The following is a 15,745-nucleotide window of genomic DNA, read 5'->3' as shown; positions in this document are numbered from 1 at the left end:
GCGCCGCTTTCATGTCTACTTACGGCTACTAACAGTGCTTGATGCCATTTGTTCAAATTTGGCTGAAGTTGTTTCTTTCATCTTGAAGAACAACTTTCATGGTTTTGGGTATTTGGTGGAGTGGTGCCTTCGTAGAACTCTAAGTATTTTTTAGACACATGAGTCCAAACACCTTCACTTGTTTGAGAACTCCCCCTCACATTATCTTCCGACACCCATCTATAAGTGTGACATCCCACATCGCCCAGGGGAGTGATCCTTAAATGTATATTCCCATCCTTACCTAGCACGAGGCCTTTTGGGAGCTCACTGGCTTCGGGTTCCGTAGGAACTCCGAAGTTAAGCGAGAAGGGGGCTAGAGCAATCCCATGATGGGTGACCCACTGGGAAGTTGCTCGTGAGTTCCCAAAAACAAAACCGTGAGGGAATGATAAGCCCAAAGCGGAAAATATCGTGCTACGGTGGTGGAGCGGACCCAGGAAGTGGTGCACCCCAGGCCGGGATGTGACAATTTGGTATCAGAGCCTAACCCTGGTCACGTGTGTGCCGACGAGGACGTCGGGCCCCTAAGGGGGGTGGATTGTGATATCCCACATCGCCCAGAGGAGTGATCCTTAAATGTATATTTTCATCCTTACCTAGCACGAGGCCTTTTGGGAGTTCACTGGCTTCGGGTTCCGTAGGAACTCCGAAGTTAAGCGAGAAGGGGGCTAGAGCAATCCCATGATGGGTGACCCATTGGGAAGTTGCTCATGAGTTCCCAAAAACAAAACCGTGAGGGAATGGTAAGCCCAAAGCGGACAATATCGTGCTACGGTGATGGAGCGGACCCGGGAAGTGGTGCGCCCCGGGCCGGGATGTGACAATAAGCCCTACAAAGAGCTTCATCTTCTTTTCGGGTTCAAGCCCTACCTTTCATTGCAGATGAGGCCATTTGAAAATTATTGGAAATATTGAAGGAAATATTATTAAAAGAGTTAAGAAAATATGAAAATTGAAATGTTGTAGGAATGGTGAAAATTTTGTGAGGAATGGTGTAAGAATGGCTTAGATATTTATAGGAAAAAATGAGAGTTTTTAAACAATATTTGGCCCAAAAAAAAAAAAAAAATCAAAAGCAACAGTAACTGACGTCAACTAGCCGTTGGGGTTTGAATAGGAGCTCGGCCCGAGGCCAACTAGATGTTTTGGGCCGGCCAGTTGGCCCTTTGGCCCTTTTTTGTCCAGTGGAGCCCACGAGCCCTTTGCCCTAACCCTCGGTTAGAAACGGTTTTCGGGTTATTTTTTGCCCTTTGGCCCTCTGGACCCTTCGGTTGGAGATGGCCTTACATGTTTGGGATGGCTGTATTCTTCTCAAGTTGTCAATGTGTTGTTGTATGATTTTAGGGGTGCGTTTGTTTGCACTCGTTAACTTTCACTAGACTAAACTAGATTAAAGATTAGTCCAATACCGTATTTGTTACTCACACAGATTAACTTTAATGGTACTACCTCGCTAGCAGGTCTAAGCGAGACCCCCGCAAAACCACAGGATTGCTAAGACGCGTCCGTTCTTGCACTTCGCTTCCTCTCTCTCCCCCTTGCTATATCTCTTTGCACCGATAACCCAGACTCGGATCGATGTCGGCGCCACCCAATCTTCTTCGCCAAGGTGACAGAATGCTTCCTGGGTGGTGAATCAGTTAGAAAAGGGAAAGTTTATTTGATTATCGTGATCCGCTGAGGGCTGGGGTCGACAAGACGACCCGAAGGCTGGGTTCAAAGGCTGAGTTCGAAGATGGCGGCCCAAAGGCTGGGGTCGAGCACGGCTGCCCGAAGACGAAGATGGATTTGTGGCGCAATTCAATTTATGGGCTTACATTTCAGAGCCTTAGATGGTGATGGACAAAAGGATTGCAATGCAATTTTTTTTTTTTTTTTTTTTTTTGTTGAATTTGTGAGAAATTTATTATTATGTTTTAATTCTGCGAAATTGTTTGGTTTTGGTTTGAATTGGGTGTTGGCATAGAAAAGTGGATTTAGTTAATTTCAATTTTCCTTCTGTAATTTGAGATTTGATTGTAGGTTCAGGTTGGTTAGTTTATGATGGATTTAAATTCTCTCTTGAGTTCAGAAATCTAAGCTCAGGAGAAGATCAAATTCTTTTGTTGTGATAATTCAAATAGGGTTTATTTTTCATTGATTTTCATTATCCTGCTTTTTAGCCCAATATTGCACCAAACACTTCACTAAGTTAGTCCAATTTAGTCTATTCTAAGTCAATCCAGTTTATTTCTTAAAATTAGTCAAGTCCGAGATAGTCCGGTACAACAAACACATCTTACAGGTCTTGAGTGTTCGTGGAGTTTCTTCCTCTCTTAATTAATCGTTTGATTCCCAAAACCCACCCCAAAAAAAAAAAAATTAAATAAATAAAAGCCAATATACAAATGCACAGTGGGTACGTACAAGCTAGGGTCTAGCAAAAAACCATGGAAGAAAGCACGTTCTTGTCTCATGCTAGATAAATTATGTACTTAAATTATAGTTTGTAGATTATGACGGATTGATGGTTGAATAATTTTTTTAATGATTTAAAGAAAGAATTCAATCATCAACTGCTAGATGATATGATCTACAAAATATAATCTATAAATATGATGTCTTAGCTTTTTTTAAGCAAGCACTTATAATGTGGTTTTCGAAATGTCAAAAACTCTCTTTTTGAAACCTTAAAATAATCTTTTCTTTCCGAAGTCTCGCGAGTCACACATGTTTTTTTGGTATATGCCAATGAGCCGAATATAAATGTAACATAGGGAATCTAACTGTTGACTTTATATTACAAATGTGAATCTGCAATTTCTGCTTAAAGGTCCTGTTATGATAACGAAACTCATTAATCATTGAGCAAAAGATGGTTTCAGAGACGAAGGTTCAAGTCCTCAACATGGAAACAATTAAAACAGAGTGTCTCTCCTGTTATTGGGATGTACCATATTTAATTAAAGGATAATGTTATTTACAAACTTATTTTTATTTTTTTCATACTCCTTTCAATTTTCAGTCGTTAGATTGAATGCAATGAAGAAGATCAGTGACAAAATTTTTTAAAAAATGTATAAAAATAAAAATAAGTATATAAATAATACTATCCCAATTAAATGCATGCATAATCATCTAAAAGAAAAGAACTGCAAAAGCTGCGGCAGATCTAACTGCATATATCTTTTAGATGCACCTTCCGCAAGTAGCATATATAAAAGGTGAGGCAGATCTAATCGCATATTTCTTTTATGGCATATATAAAAGGTCCATACATAAAAGGTGAGGTAGATCCAAAGTCTAAAATATCGATGATATCAGAAATATCGATAGTCTAAAAACACGGAAATTTCGATAAAAATATCGATAAAAATTGAATAAAAACCACATAAATTGTAAGAAAAACTTGAAATTTTTTATTGAAACTTTGCAGAATGTTTATTTAGTCAATTATCTATTAGTTTATCACAAAAAATTGGAAGGAAATGCATTGCATGATGGATTTAACTGATTTAAGTTGATTATATAGCAAGCTGGCAAACATTGTGAGCGTAGAAAATATGTAATAATTAATGAAAGAAGTTTAAACACACCATAATCATTTATATATTTAGTACAATATTTTACACTTTATACATTGCATGATAAGATACATAAGTGACTTGGTACCACATAGAGTTCCTATGAGGTTCGAAATTTTCACTATCTTCATCATCTCTATCGTAGATCTAATCACATATTTCTTTTAGATGCACCTTCCGCAAGTGGCATATATATATATATATATATTTATATACACACGACGCTTTTAGAGGAAGGGGTTTTTAATTTTTTTTTTTTAATAAAGTTAAAAATTAGTTATTGGGCCTATATCGTATTCAACTTTAAAGATTCGAAACATTTATTTTTTAAGTTGCACTTCATAAATCATTCTTACAAAATATTAACTCAATCAGAAATATTTGAGGCATCTGATTGAGTTCAAAGAAATTGACGAACACTTTGTTCTCTAAGAAACAATGAAATTTCAATGTGATAATTAAAGAAACAAATGATTTCAGACTAAATTGAATTGTTGCAATGATGATCTATTAATCGAGACTTACAAAATAAACAATTTAAATTGTTGAAACTCAACGTGAAATGGGCTCACAACTAGTCTTTATTTTTACCAAAAACTAGAGATCCCTTTGAATACAGGGCCTATATAATAGCTTTCAAAAGGGAACACTAGACAATACAAAGCGTAGTACGAAATATATGATTAACTTTTTTGAAATACCAAAAACTCTGTTTTCGATACTTGCTCTTTCTTTCCGCATCCTTTGGGTATACCAATGAGACATATAATAATAATAACTAGCATATGGTCACACAATTTGGTGCATGAACATTTTTAATCTTGGTTTTAAAATGGGAAGCAGAAAAGGAGAGAGAGAACGTGAGAGTGGGGAGATATTCTTTATTTTTATTTTTTATTTTTTGTTTTTTAATATTAGAAATATGTCAGTATCACATGTAAATGATGCTTTAAAAAAATAAAATTTATCTCTACGAAATTAACTTACCATTCATGATTTTATTTTGTGAGAATATTAAATTTTCTTTTCACGCTCCTTTGAAGGACAAAGAAAGTTGTGTTAAAGTTTAGAGAACAAACAATAATTGACTAAAGGTGCTTCATACGTTTCAATTGTGAAGGCTTAGTGTATCTTTTGCTCTTATAATTTCAATCGAGGATTGCCCTATTAGCTCCTGACTCTCCCTTGGCAACCGATACCAGCAACTGCTCCGGGAGCCGAACCTTCATAGTTGAGAGAGATTTTTCAGTGTGATCAGCACACGAGATGATACATCACGTGTCACTATACAAATGGTAGGATATGTGTGCTAAAAAGTTAATAACTTCAAAAAAAAAAATTTCTCACCACTTACATAAAAACACGTGATGTATCATTCGTGTTTCCGTCACAATAAAAAATTTCTCCATTGCAATGTCTAACGCGCCTGTGGTCAATAAGTACACACGCGCTCGATCAAGGGCTGGGCCGGCTGGCTTACAGGCTGTTGGCCTATTTTTTGTGGAAGGCAACCTTCACATACAGCCGCTATAAATGGAGCACGCGACACTGCATGTTTGCATATCCATCAGTTATATTTCCACAAGCTAGTTATATATAGTAACAGATTACCAAAGTTTAGGGTATAATTATTTAGTGAAATGGGTTGCCCAGCACCTCCCAAGCTTCCTACTATCAACTTCTCTGCCGAAGACATGAAGCCCGGATCCAGTTCTTGGTTGTCCACCGCCAAACAAGTCCGCTCTGCACTCGAAGAGTACAGCTCTTTCGTCGTACAGTACGATCAAATTTCTCCAGAACTTCAGAACAGCATCTTCGGCCAGGCCGCAGATCTGTTTGAGGTTCCCTTGGAAAACAAGGTAAAGAACGTTGGCGAGCAACCATATCATGGGTACGTGGGTCCACACCCCGGCATTCCACTCTTCGAAAGTTTGTGCATCGATAATGTGACATCACCCCAGGCAACTCTCGAGTTCAAGAATCTGATGTGGCCTGCTGGAAAGAAAAACTTCAGGTAAGTTGGTAAATTCAAATTTTTACGTATCATTTATACGTGGTTTATTAGATGCATGGTTATTTGTTGTTTACACAAACTTTTTCTTGTTGTTTTGGTGCAGTGAAACCACAGATTCCTTTGGCCAGTTATTAGCTGATTTGGAACGAACAGTGGGACAAATGATATTCGATAGCTTTGGGGTAGGAAACGAATACGAGTCCGTTGCTTGTTGCAACAGTCACCTCCTTAGATTCACCAAATATAAGGTGCCGGAGGACACTAATACTGCGTTAAGGTTTCCAATGCATACAGACAGTAACCTCACAACCATAGTTGTTCAGCATGATGTTGGTGGGTTGGAGGTTAAAACAAGGGAAGGTGATTGGATTAATATCGAGTCAGTACCCTCGCATTTCTTGTTCATGGCAGCCGATGGATTGCAGGTGAGTACAAACTTTAAATGCGGTGGTTCCACCCCTTACGAATAATGGATCTTCACATATACAAAAAAGAATGCTCATTGTAGCACAATATAATAACAAAGACAGAGACTATTAATGATGATGTAAGTAGTAAATTACTAAACATAATTTATTTGATTTGAATTTAGGTGTGGAGCAACGACAGAATAAAAGCTTGCCAGCACCGAGTGAAACATCGCGAAAACAGGACGAGATACTCACTCGGTCTGTTTACGTTCAACAATGGAGTCATACAAGTACCGAAAGAACTAGTGAATGATGAGCACCCGCTGCTCTATAATCCATGCGACAGTCGTGGCTATACACGATTTCATGCTTCAGCAGAGTCCAAGAAGGCAGCTTCTCCTATCAAAGCTTATTGCGGCGTCAAAGTTGAAAACTAAAATTTATGGTTGTCACCGACAAAAAAAATCGTGTAACAAATAACTTGCCCCATGCGCTATATATGCGCATTCTACAAATTTTTATTTTAGTTTTGATTTGTTGATTTTGATACTAATGAAAGAGAGATTTTTTTTTTTCTTTTGATGTAGACAGTTTGTTCTCATGCAAAAAGATGACGTTGGGAAGTTACGAAGGAAGAAGTAACTGTCCACACCAACGTCATCAGTTTGTTCTCATGCAAAAAGATGACGTTGGGAGGTTAAGAAGGAAGAAGGAACTGTCCTCGCCAAAGTCATCTTCGCATGAGAAGATACTACCTTTGGTAGGCTTTTGTTCATCCTTTTGAAAAGTGGCAGGAATATGGACCAGAGAGGAGAATATTGAACCAAACGCAAGAGAAACCCTTCCACTAGATTAGAGAGGAGAATATTTGAACCAATAACTCTGTAAGTGGAAGACTTACATGAAACAGATTCACCATCATTGTCGAGTTACAGTTCAATACCTACAATATCATGTGTAAGTTTCTTTTCAAATAACATTGCCTCACAGGGGAATGAAACCATGTTTCATGCAAGTTGCTCTCAACTGACAACACACTATTTTTTGTGACGGTGCGCCAATTGCAAGAGGCATCAGTAAGTACGAATCCCTATTTGAAACCGTAGCAAAAAGCATTTGATTATGGAATCAAAACATAATCCTAGCTAATCATTCATCACTATCGTCACTGTCATATTGGCACAATGATTGTAAAACATTGGTTGTAGCATTGGTTTTACTCTTATCTGGTTTTGTCGAATTTTGAACCTCCTCTCCCGATTGTTTCTTCTTGTCTTCTGCTTCCGCTGACTTTTTACCTTCAGCCGCAACTGGTTTCTTAACTACAGCAACCCTAACAGTCGAGGACTTAAAAGGGAATTTAGCAGCTTCTGAGCCATTTCGATTCCCTGTCAATAGAAAAATAACAAAAAAGCTCAATAATGTCAAATGGAGAGAATCCAGAAAGAAACAAATGATTGATTCAGGGGCGAGAACAATCTGCATGTGTTGTTTGAACTACCTCTATCAGAAATACTGCTGTTTGTCAACCAATCTGTTGAATTGTTAGGAAGCCCGTGAGTAAGCTTTTTCCGCTGCATGGAAATATGTGCAAACAAACATTATAAGCTTACCATTGTCAGTTACACAACATGCAGATCATAGTTGCAACATAAAACGTGTTGATTGTTATTTAAGCAAGTTGAGGGTCTATCGTCCACACAACAAGGAATTTATTCATTTCCCTCCACAGGATGCCAGACATTTAGAAACCAGAATCGATTTTCAATTGCAAATGCAGACACTACAAAAATTTTCCCCTTGACACAATTGCAGAATAGCACAGGGTTGGAAAGAGAGGAGTGGATGGATGAAGCATAAAGCTGAGTTATCTTGATTATCGTATTTGCAAGAATCATCATGCAATTTCTAGATGAGTATATAAGAACACAGGATAAACACCAATGACAAAAACCACACACTTGTTATACACCATACCAGGATGAGGATAAAAAACCAAATAAAGTAGAGCTGGATCTAGAACCAAAAGTCCAACACACTGTACGTATTCTTTGATAAGATGCCAACATGTATATATCAAACAACTAACATGGCGTACCTTCAGTGAGGTTTCACCGTTGCCACTTAAAGGCTCAATCATATCTTCTTCATCATCTAAATCTTCATCGTGAATTCTTTTGATATAATCTTTTGAGTTCTGCATGAATTTGTTCAGTTGTATTAGAAACCAACAGCCCACAAGAAAGAAAAGTAAAAATAAAAGCAAAAAAATGATCAAGGAGAATTAAGTTGGACATAAAACAAAGTAGTGCGTGAATACTAACATGGAATACTATAGATTTTATGACTGCTTCATCCTCCTCTTCAATCCTTTTTTCCTGTGAAAAACATCAATCTTTGGTAAACTCACTAATAATAAAACTGAGACTACACAAGTAGCAGAGCAAGTTCAAGATAGAAATGAATGCACAAACAAGTACCATTTTGTTTGAAAGTACAAGTATATGTAAATAATAAAACGCTTCAATCCTTTACATTCACCTTCCAAGGTAATGCATCACATTTCAATAAATTAAACACATCAGCTTTTTGGTTTACCCATGGTTCAGGACATGAAGATAATTTGACTCACTTCCAACACATAAAATAAGTTGGCACAAGAAGCCTATCAAATTTCTTTGGTTACATAATTATTGTACCCTGAATTACTTCATGTTATAACAAATTCATGGAAACCACAACATCAAAGCTGCAAGTATTGCACACTTAAGGAACCATGCTCCTATATGTGAAGCATTACAACAACTAAACAACTCCACAAGCGTATGACACACAACATATGACACTGGACAGGGAGCAATACCATATATACATGCATGTGTATTTATTGGTTTAAAGTTTAAATTGGCCTAGATATGAACCGCTTATAAATCGTACCTTTTGCGCGGATGTTTGTTTCAAAGCCTCCAACATAGCATCCACACTAACAGTCGCATGCCTGGACTGAAAACCATAAATCTAGTATTAGTATCAGAGGATATCGACATGCAGCCGACTCAAGGGAATTGAATAAATGCATAACATATTATTCATATACGTACTGACAGAAACAGAAAAGTCGAGCATTACAAATTAATGGCAGAACTGCACGGTCACATCATGCCCATACATCGAGCAAATTACAAAAGAATAAAATTTGACGACTTATCACTAGACAAACAACTGCTGAGACATCTACCTTCATGGACTTCATCTCATCCAAGGCAGCCATGACGTCCATCTCTCGTTTTGAATCCTGTGTTCTATTCTCCAAGGCTCTCATGGCATCTCCCATTTCTTCGGACTCCCTTTTCTGTTTCTCCTTATCTACTTCCTGAAAAGAAAAAACAAATCTACAAATCAACCGGTTAAGCAAAGTTCATCACAGCATAAGAGAACCTGAAAACATGAAAGAACACGGTAAGTGGAAAGTCATCATTTTTGTTTCTGTTTTACCTCATCTTCATTGCGCCAGGGTTCAAAATTACGTGTCGCACCGGCCTCAACAACATAGTCAGAATTCTGGGGGTCTGTCTTCATCGCGAGCTCGGCAGAGCACTTGGTACATTTGAAGTAAAATCTGAATATTTGAATTCCCAAATACGTCTGCAAATGATAAAACCATCAATAACCCAGTTCACGCAACATAAAGAAAACCCTATTAAACCTTAAAAAAAATTCAATCAAACACCAATTCCTCATTCTCCAAAAATAAAATAAAAAAACCAAGAAATCAAATCAAATCGAATCAGGCTATGCAATTAAAAATCCTAGTGATTAAAGAACGACCCACGAACCTCTCCAACGACATCTTCTTTGCGAGAATTAAACTTGGTGCCTTTGTAGATGTAATTGCCGCAGGTGTTGCAGCGAATGCTCATCGGAAGCATCATCCGCACCTTTATCTGTTGATTCTTTGGCCTCCTGACCCTGGGCAGCTTCGAGGGGTCAAAGTCCGGCGGATAGTACTTGTTAAGAACCTTACGTTCTCCCATCTTTGATGCTCTTCGAAAACCCTAAATCTCCTTGATTCAACTCGATTTGCTTCTCTTCTGATCAAAATTTCACAGGAATTTAGTAGTCAAAATTTCTCATTTCCCTAACTTAATCGATATATTTATGTATATATCGGCGAAAGCCGAAACAAAGAAGACTTAATGTGAAATTAGGACTAGAGGAGGGAGTGTGGAAGATGATACCTGTTGAGTGTTGAGTGTGCGAGTCACTTGGGACTGTTAGGGATTTTGGAGGGGAAATAAGAGAAAAGTCGGGCGGGATTTCTCCGTGCCACCAGCCACTGTCAGGCTTTTCTTCTATTTATAGTATCACGAGTCAAACACGGGACTCGCTTATGGGGGCAAAATGGTCCTGTCGCGTCCTCGATAGCCAAATCTCAAGTCTTGTTTGGCAATTGCTTTTAAATAATTAAAAATATTTTAAAATAAAAGGTTTAAATCAATTTTTAATAAAAAAATACAAGTTAACTTCAGAAAAAACACTAAAGTGCTTTTAAGTTTTAACCCCACAATGGTGGAACTTATGGCTGCTCGGGATGAGATTCTATGGGCTGTGCAGCGGCACTGGCAGCATGTCATTTTGGAGAGTGACGTCCTGCAGGTGGTTCAAGACATCGGTAGCTTGAAGAAGGGCTCCTCACCTACTTATCTCTTGGTTGAGGACATCAAAGAGGGTCATAGAGTCTTTGTTGAATCTAAGGTTTGTCATGTTCGTCGATCCACAAATATTGTGGTGCGTTGTATGGCCGAGTTGGCCTTGTCCTCTGATTTCAATTCTTGTTGGTTTGAGAAACCCTCCAGATTCATTGTCGAGATTCTTCTACAAGACTGTATGTCTTCTTGATTTTTGATAAATCACTATTGTTTCTTCTCCAAAATAAAAAATAAAAAATAAAAAAATACTGAAGTGCTTTTGAAATTCAATTTTTTTTTCTTTTCTGAAAATACTTCCAGTTATTTAAAAGCAATTTTCTAAGCAAGTCTTGAGACGGATCTGGAACTCTTGAACTGGCCTAAAGCTCAATTAAGTACTGCCTTACAGTTGGTGTTGTCTCGGACTACGAAGCTAGACTGTAATTTTAAGAAACCGTCCAAATATTAAAAAAAACTAATAATTGTAAAAATTAATCACTACATTTTTTCAATTGAGCGTCGGTTTTAATCTCAGATTGGGGTCTCATCTTCAATTTTCAACTCAAATATTTCAACTAGTACAAGAAAACTCATGGATAAAAATATGATACACAATTACTAGAAGCTGTGTAATAAACAAAAAATAAAAATAAAAATAATATGCTTGTATAAAAACTGTCCGGCGGGTAAACTCCTCCGATTCAAAATTGCATCAACTCCGAGGGCACGCCCTTGCATTTTCCCGCATTAGGAGATGTACCACTCCGTTCGTGCCCAACTCCATCAACAGCCTGCAGCAGAACCCTGGTTTGCCTGAAACAAGCCGCACATTACAAAAAGACATAACAAAGAGAACATAAGGATAACAAGATTAAGAGGAGAAACAGAACGGCGCAGCAAATACAAGCATCCTACCGAGCAATAAACTAGTCATCCTCCATAGGCACCTCTGGAATGTCAAACCAATCCTCTTCGAAAGGTTTATTGATCACACCAACTGGAGAAGGTATGTCAAGTCAAGGGGAACACAGAATACTTTCCCTGTTTTAATATATGCTTGGAACTCAATGCTAATGGCTTAATATTGCAAGATCGCACGCCATTAGCAGCTTACGGTTCACGTTTTCAAATGCAATACAGAAAAAGAGAAAAAAAATTGACTATTGTTAAACAAATAGTACAAAGCAAAAAGGATATCAATTGACATGAGATCATCCTCTTTCTCACCACGATTGCGGCTATTTTCTAGTTCCCTTCTTATTTCAGGGGTTACCTACAATGAATCGAGGAATACAGATTACATTTTGCCATGGAGTTATAGCCACAAAGTTATAGAAATGAAATGCCTCAAGAGACAATGCTCCTACCAAATAGTGTTTTTGCGTTTCAAGAAGATTTCTCAGATTATCCTTATCCTCCTTTTGCAATTCATTTTTGTACCTGCAAGGGATTATACCAGCTGTATATGAGGAAAAAGACGATCCAATTACACTAAGTATCATCAATATGCAGTCTAATCATCATTCAGGCACAGAAGAGATTATTAAAACTTTGCCCACCTTTGCACAAATGTAAGAAGTGACTGGTGCCATATCACAGGCATTACTCTTGTTTCCTCCATAAATCTCATAAAATGTGCAACAAGAGCATCGAGTACGCGATATGGCAAGGCATACTTTTTATCCAAAAGAAGCTTTATAAAATAACTGCAACAATTCATAAACAGCATTTTCAAAACAATGTCGCATGCAAGGACCTTCTCCTTTATAATAACAAGAAGAGTACTTCCAAACTGACCAACCATCAGCTATTTAAATTCATTAAGTGGATAAATGTCACAAAAGGAAACTGATAGAAATTGTGCTTTATACAGGGAGGTTTATTGAATCAGATCTTCTACATTTTTCTACTGCTCGGAACATTAGGCCTCCCCACCATGCATTTCACCATATATATAAATCACTTTGGCTTGAACGTTTTTCAAGTTAACAGATATCTTAAACCTTTTTTTCAAACTTTCACAGGCACAAATGCACCTATCTTGCAACCGCACACTCTAAGAGAAGATATGTCTTTATTTCTTTCAAACCATTTTGGAAATACTAACTGTTACACGGTTCAATACCTCGTTGTGCCACAGTATTTCATTTCTGCAAGCTTCATTAATGCAACACTGAAAATACAGCAAAAGCATGTATCAGAGATCTACCAGGTAGATTATAAGGACCATGAATAAACAGTATAACTTCCAACATCAGAAACAGAAAATGAAAGAATAACTTGCTAAAGATAAGACAAGCAAAACGGAAAAGTTAACCATAGATTGCTAACTTAAGAAATGAGATATAATCAGGAGATTTGTGCACAACAATTTTAAGTGGTTGTTAAAATTATTTTAAAAAAAAATGATGCAATTGACTGCTCACAGCCTTTCTAAATGTATGAATAGATCACAAGCCAACTGCTATAAACTAAACATAGTAGTTAGTTAAAAGTATATTCTAGATAAAAATAATCCAAATAACAGATATAATCAACTTCTATTTCTTTTTAAATCCTTATCAGAATGGCTTCTAAGCCGTCACCCAACAAACTCTTCATCTTCAAGGGTCTATTTGGAAGCCCTCTGTTCTGACAAAGGCAAATTGGTTCATAACTTGTGGAATCAATACCAAATCTTGATAAGGCAGCTTACATACCTAGAATGAAGTGGAGGAATGGAGACCTTCTGTATAATGCTCCCAAAAATAACAGCTTCTCTTAGATTACATGTCCCTGACTGTTCAAGAAGAAGGAGAAATAGAGACATGGGGGAAGTGCATTAGAATTAGGAAAACATCCATTCCAAAACCGTAAAAACATTTTAGATCCAAGCATCCCATTAATATAATGAAATTGAGGTGAATATCATATCTCAAAAACTTAGTTTGGATACATCCGAATGAACAAGCAAAAAGGTTAGCATCATAAACCCGTAACTTCAGTATGACAGAGAGAATGAAATCAATTAATGAACTTCCAAAACAAACAAACAACGCTTAAACTTCAAAATACTGCAATTAGATGGAGAAGCATGGCATGTTTACCTCACACAAGGGAAACAGTATTCCTATAAAAAAGGCAGCAGGCTTGTACAAAGACTTCTTCAAAGATTGATATAGTGCAAAATGCAAGCGCTTGTGCTTGCGGATGTCTTCCCTCACCCTTGGGAGCAACACAAGCTTGTAGAAACGTTCTACCTTCTCCTTACCCAAATTGGAAGCAAAAATTCTCGTAGCTTGATACATTGCATTTGGTGACCAATTCTCAGGGTCAGTCAAATATAGGACATCCTCCCATCGTGGCACTGAAGGGATGTGTTTGAATGCCTTGGGAATCTTTCCAGCAGTGTACTTATTAAGAAACTTGCCAACCCTGCACAAACATCGAAAAAGTAAGACATCGTCCTCATGGCCTAGCATTACTCGAATAACAGATACGCTAGGATAGCTTGATTACCCCTTATACAAATCTATGACAGAGGTATCCAATTTAGGCAGAGGCCTCACATCTGCAACCGAACAAATCAAATCAACAAATGAAAATATACTAAAGAAACGACCTTCAGCTTTAGCTAATGAAAGAAGGAACAACAAAATCATATTCCATATCTACCTGAGCCAACATTTGAATCGTTCTCTTTAATTCTTGCGACAATGAGGTCTGCCAGAGTACGCTGCGGACCGGCATCCTTTGACAAGAATTGCTCCAATATTTTCTCATCATGTTCATCAATCTCATGTAATGGCTTCTCGCCATGTTCATCACTTTCCTGAAACTCAAATTAAACATTTTTCATTCACAAATGAAATTAATTTCATCCAATTGAAACCTAACAATTAATAAAAATAACAAAACAACACAATTCAGCATTCATTTTACATTTCCTATGTTTCCTCACAGATTCTCACCATTCAAACAAACTCAAAAATCCAATAAACAAGCAATTAGCGATCAAAACTCACTTCATAACCGTCAAATCGGCTCTGCGTTTCAGAGAATCCACCGAAATCATCGATATCCTCCTCGTCGCCGTCGGCCACATCCTTCCGCGGCTCTTCCGATACATCCAGAAGCGAATTGTTAGGGTTTTGAGCGCGGTTATCCTCGTCCTCTATCTCCCTCTGCTGAGCCAGAGCCTGTTTGAGGATCTTGGAGCTCATGCCGGAAGATATGAGCTTCTCCTCCTGCTGGTGCTGCTTCGACTTGGTCCGCTTCTTGGAGACGACGGAGCCATTTTCTTCGGCGAGGAACGGCTCCGGATTCTGGTGCCTCTCTCTCTGCCTCTTCTTCCCCATTGATGCTGCTGCAGCTGCAGGCGAAGCTTTTTCTGCTATTCAAACTGGAAAGTTAAAACCCCCGCCACCTTGATTTCTTCAGTCTAAAACCCTAACCATAGACAAATTGCGGACCACAAGTTAAAAGAAAACATCTAGTGGCCCGGACGATAAAGGGCCGAACAGGGAGGCAAGAGAAATGCGAATGGCCCACCTAATATTCTAACAAGGTGATAAAGGCCCAAGAAGAGCCCAAACTGAACCAAAATCTTAAGATTCCTAGTTTAATTAAATGTTTGTTCTAATTTCTATCCTATTTTTCATTTTTATGAAGAGTATTGTTTTCTCTTGTTGGATTATAAAATGATATTTTAAACTATTTTAATTTACGGGATTTAAGGTTTAAATGTCTATTTTTTTTGTCTATATTGAAAACTTAAACTTAATTGGAAAGGGACGACAAGCTGACCAACTTGATGTAATAATCGTTAGAGCAACTTCAGTGCACGGTGTGAAATTGAAGATGTAAGTAGACCCTTTACATGTACGCGGTATCTTTTGGTGCATTCTACTTTTTAATATTGTCTTCCTCTAATTATTCTCTTATGATTCTTCATTTCTCAAAGTGTGTCAATTTTCCTTCTGAATCCAAATTTAAGCTTTGTTTCGACGGGAAATAGCAAGATAAGGTACTATTCTTGATGAATTTGCT

General features: G+C 37.7%; 3 protein-coding genes across 3 annotated transcripts; 1 reads left to right on the top strand and 2 right to left on the bottom strand.

The window, feature by feature from the left end:
- Positions 1-5,236: 5,236 nt before the first annotated feature.
- Positions 5,237-6,765, top strand: LOC137726772 (deoxypodophyllotoxin synthase-like). Its single transcript, XM_068465735.1, has 3 exons — positions 5,237-5,619; positions 5,723-6,044; positions 6,212-6,765. The coding sequence occupies exons 1-3, from the start codon at positions 5,246-5,248 to the stop codon at positions 6,464-6,466; spliced, it is 951 nt and encodes a 316-aa protein (XP_068321836.1). The 5' UTR covers positions 5,237-5,245; the 3' UTR covers positions 6,467-6,765.
- A 112-nt stretch (positions 6,766-6,877) lies between these two features.
- LOC137725353 (uncharacterized) lies at positions 6,878-10,371 on the bottom strand. Its single transcript, XM_068464010.1, has 9 exons — positions 10,268-10,371; positions 9,866-10,120; positions 9,525-9,674; positions 9,268-9,402; positions 8,967-9,032; positions 8,354-8,407; positions 8,128-8,226; positions 7,531-7,603; positions 6,878-7,417 (listed from the first exon to the last, which is right to left on the bottom strand). The coding sequence occupies exons 2-9, from the start codon at positions 10,061-10,063 to the stop codon at positions 7,179-7,181; spliced, it is 1,014 nt and encodes a 337-aa protein (XP_068320111.1). The 5' UTR covers positions 10,064-10,120; positions 10,268-10,371; the 3' UTR covers positions 6,878-7,178.
- Positions 10,372-11,217: 846 nt separating this feature from the next.
- LOC137726057 (bystin-like) lies at positions 11,218-15,127 on the bottom strand. The gene is made up of 11 exons (XM_068464917.1): positions 14,722-15,127; positions 14,372-14,528; positions 14,216-14,267; positions 13,804-14,131; positions 13,417-13,496; positions 12,843-12,890; positions 12,277-12,423; positions 12,085-12,157; positions 11,915-11,990; positions 11,633-11,723; positions 11,218-11,530 (listed from the first exon to the last, which is right to left on the bottom strand). Exons 1-10 carry the CDS (start codon positions 15,052-15,054, stop codon positions 11,644-11,646), a joined length of 1,374 nt encoding a protein of 457 aa, XP_068321018.1. The 5' UTR covers positions 15,055-15,127; the 3' UTR covers positions 11,218-11,530; positions 11,633-11,643.
- Positions 15,128-15,745: the final 618 nt, after the last annotated feature.

This window comes from Pyrus communis, chromosome 2, assembly GCF_963583255.1.
Source record: "Pyrus communis chromosome 2, drPyrComm1.1, whole genome shotgun sequence".
Lineage (NCBI taxonomy): Eukaryota > Viridiplantae > Streptophyta > Magnoliopsida > Rosales > Rosaceae > Pyrus > Pyrus communis.
The sequence above is the reverse complement of the archived record's forward strand: the minus strand, read 5'-3'. Positions and strand labels throughout refer to the sequence as shown.

Bases quoted from the DNA above. Each gene is read 5' to 3' on its own strand.
- LOC137726772 (XM_068465735.1), top strand. From the start codon at position 5,246: ATGGGTTGCCCAGCACCTCCCAAGCTTCCTACTATCAACTTCTCTGCC. The intron at 5,620-5,722 runs GTAAGTTGGTAA...GTTTTGGTGCAG, and splicing joins GCTGGAAAGAAAAACTTCAG to TGAAACCACAGATTCCTTTG. The intron at 6,045-6,211 runs GTGAGTACAAAC...ATTTGAATTTAG, and splicing joins TGGCAGCCGATGGATTGCAG to GTGTGGAGCAACGACAGAAT.
- LOC137726057 (XM_068464917.1), bottom strand. From the start codon at position 15,054: ATGGGGAAGAAGAGGCAGAGAGAGAGGCACCAGAATCCGGAGCCGTTC. The intron at 13,497-13,803 runs GTAAACATGCCA...CTTCTTGAACAG, and splicing joins TACTGTTTCCCTTGTGTGAG to TCAGGGACATGTAATCTAAG. The intron at 12,158-12,276 runs GTGGGCAAAGTT...AATCCCTTGCAG, and splicing joins CTTCTTACATTTGTGCAAAG to GTACAAAAATGAATTGCAAA.
- LOC137725353 (XM_068464010.1), bottom strand. From the start codon at position 10,063: ATGGGAGAACGTAAGGTTCTTAACAAGTACTATCCGCCGGACTTTGAC. The intron at 9,675-9,865 runs GTTCGTGGGTCG...TATCATTTGCAG, and splicing joins AAGAAGATGTCGTTGGAGAG to ACGTATTTGGGAATTCAAAT. The intron at 7,604-8,127 runs GTACGCCATGTT...ATTTCCATGCAG, and splicing joins ACGGTGAAACCTCACTGAAG to CGGAAAAAGCTTACTCACGG.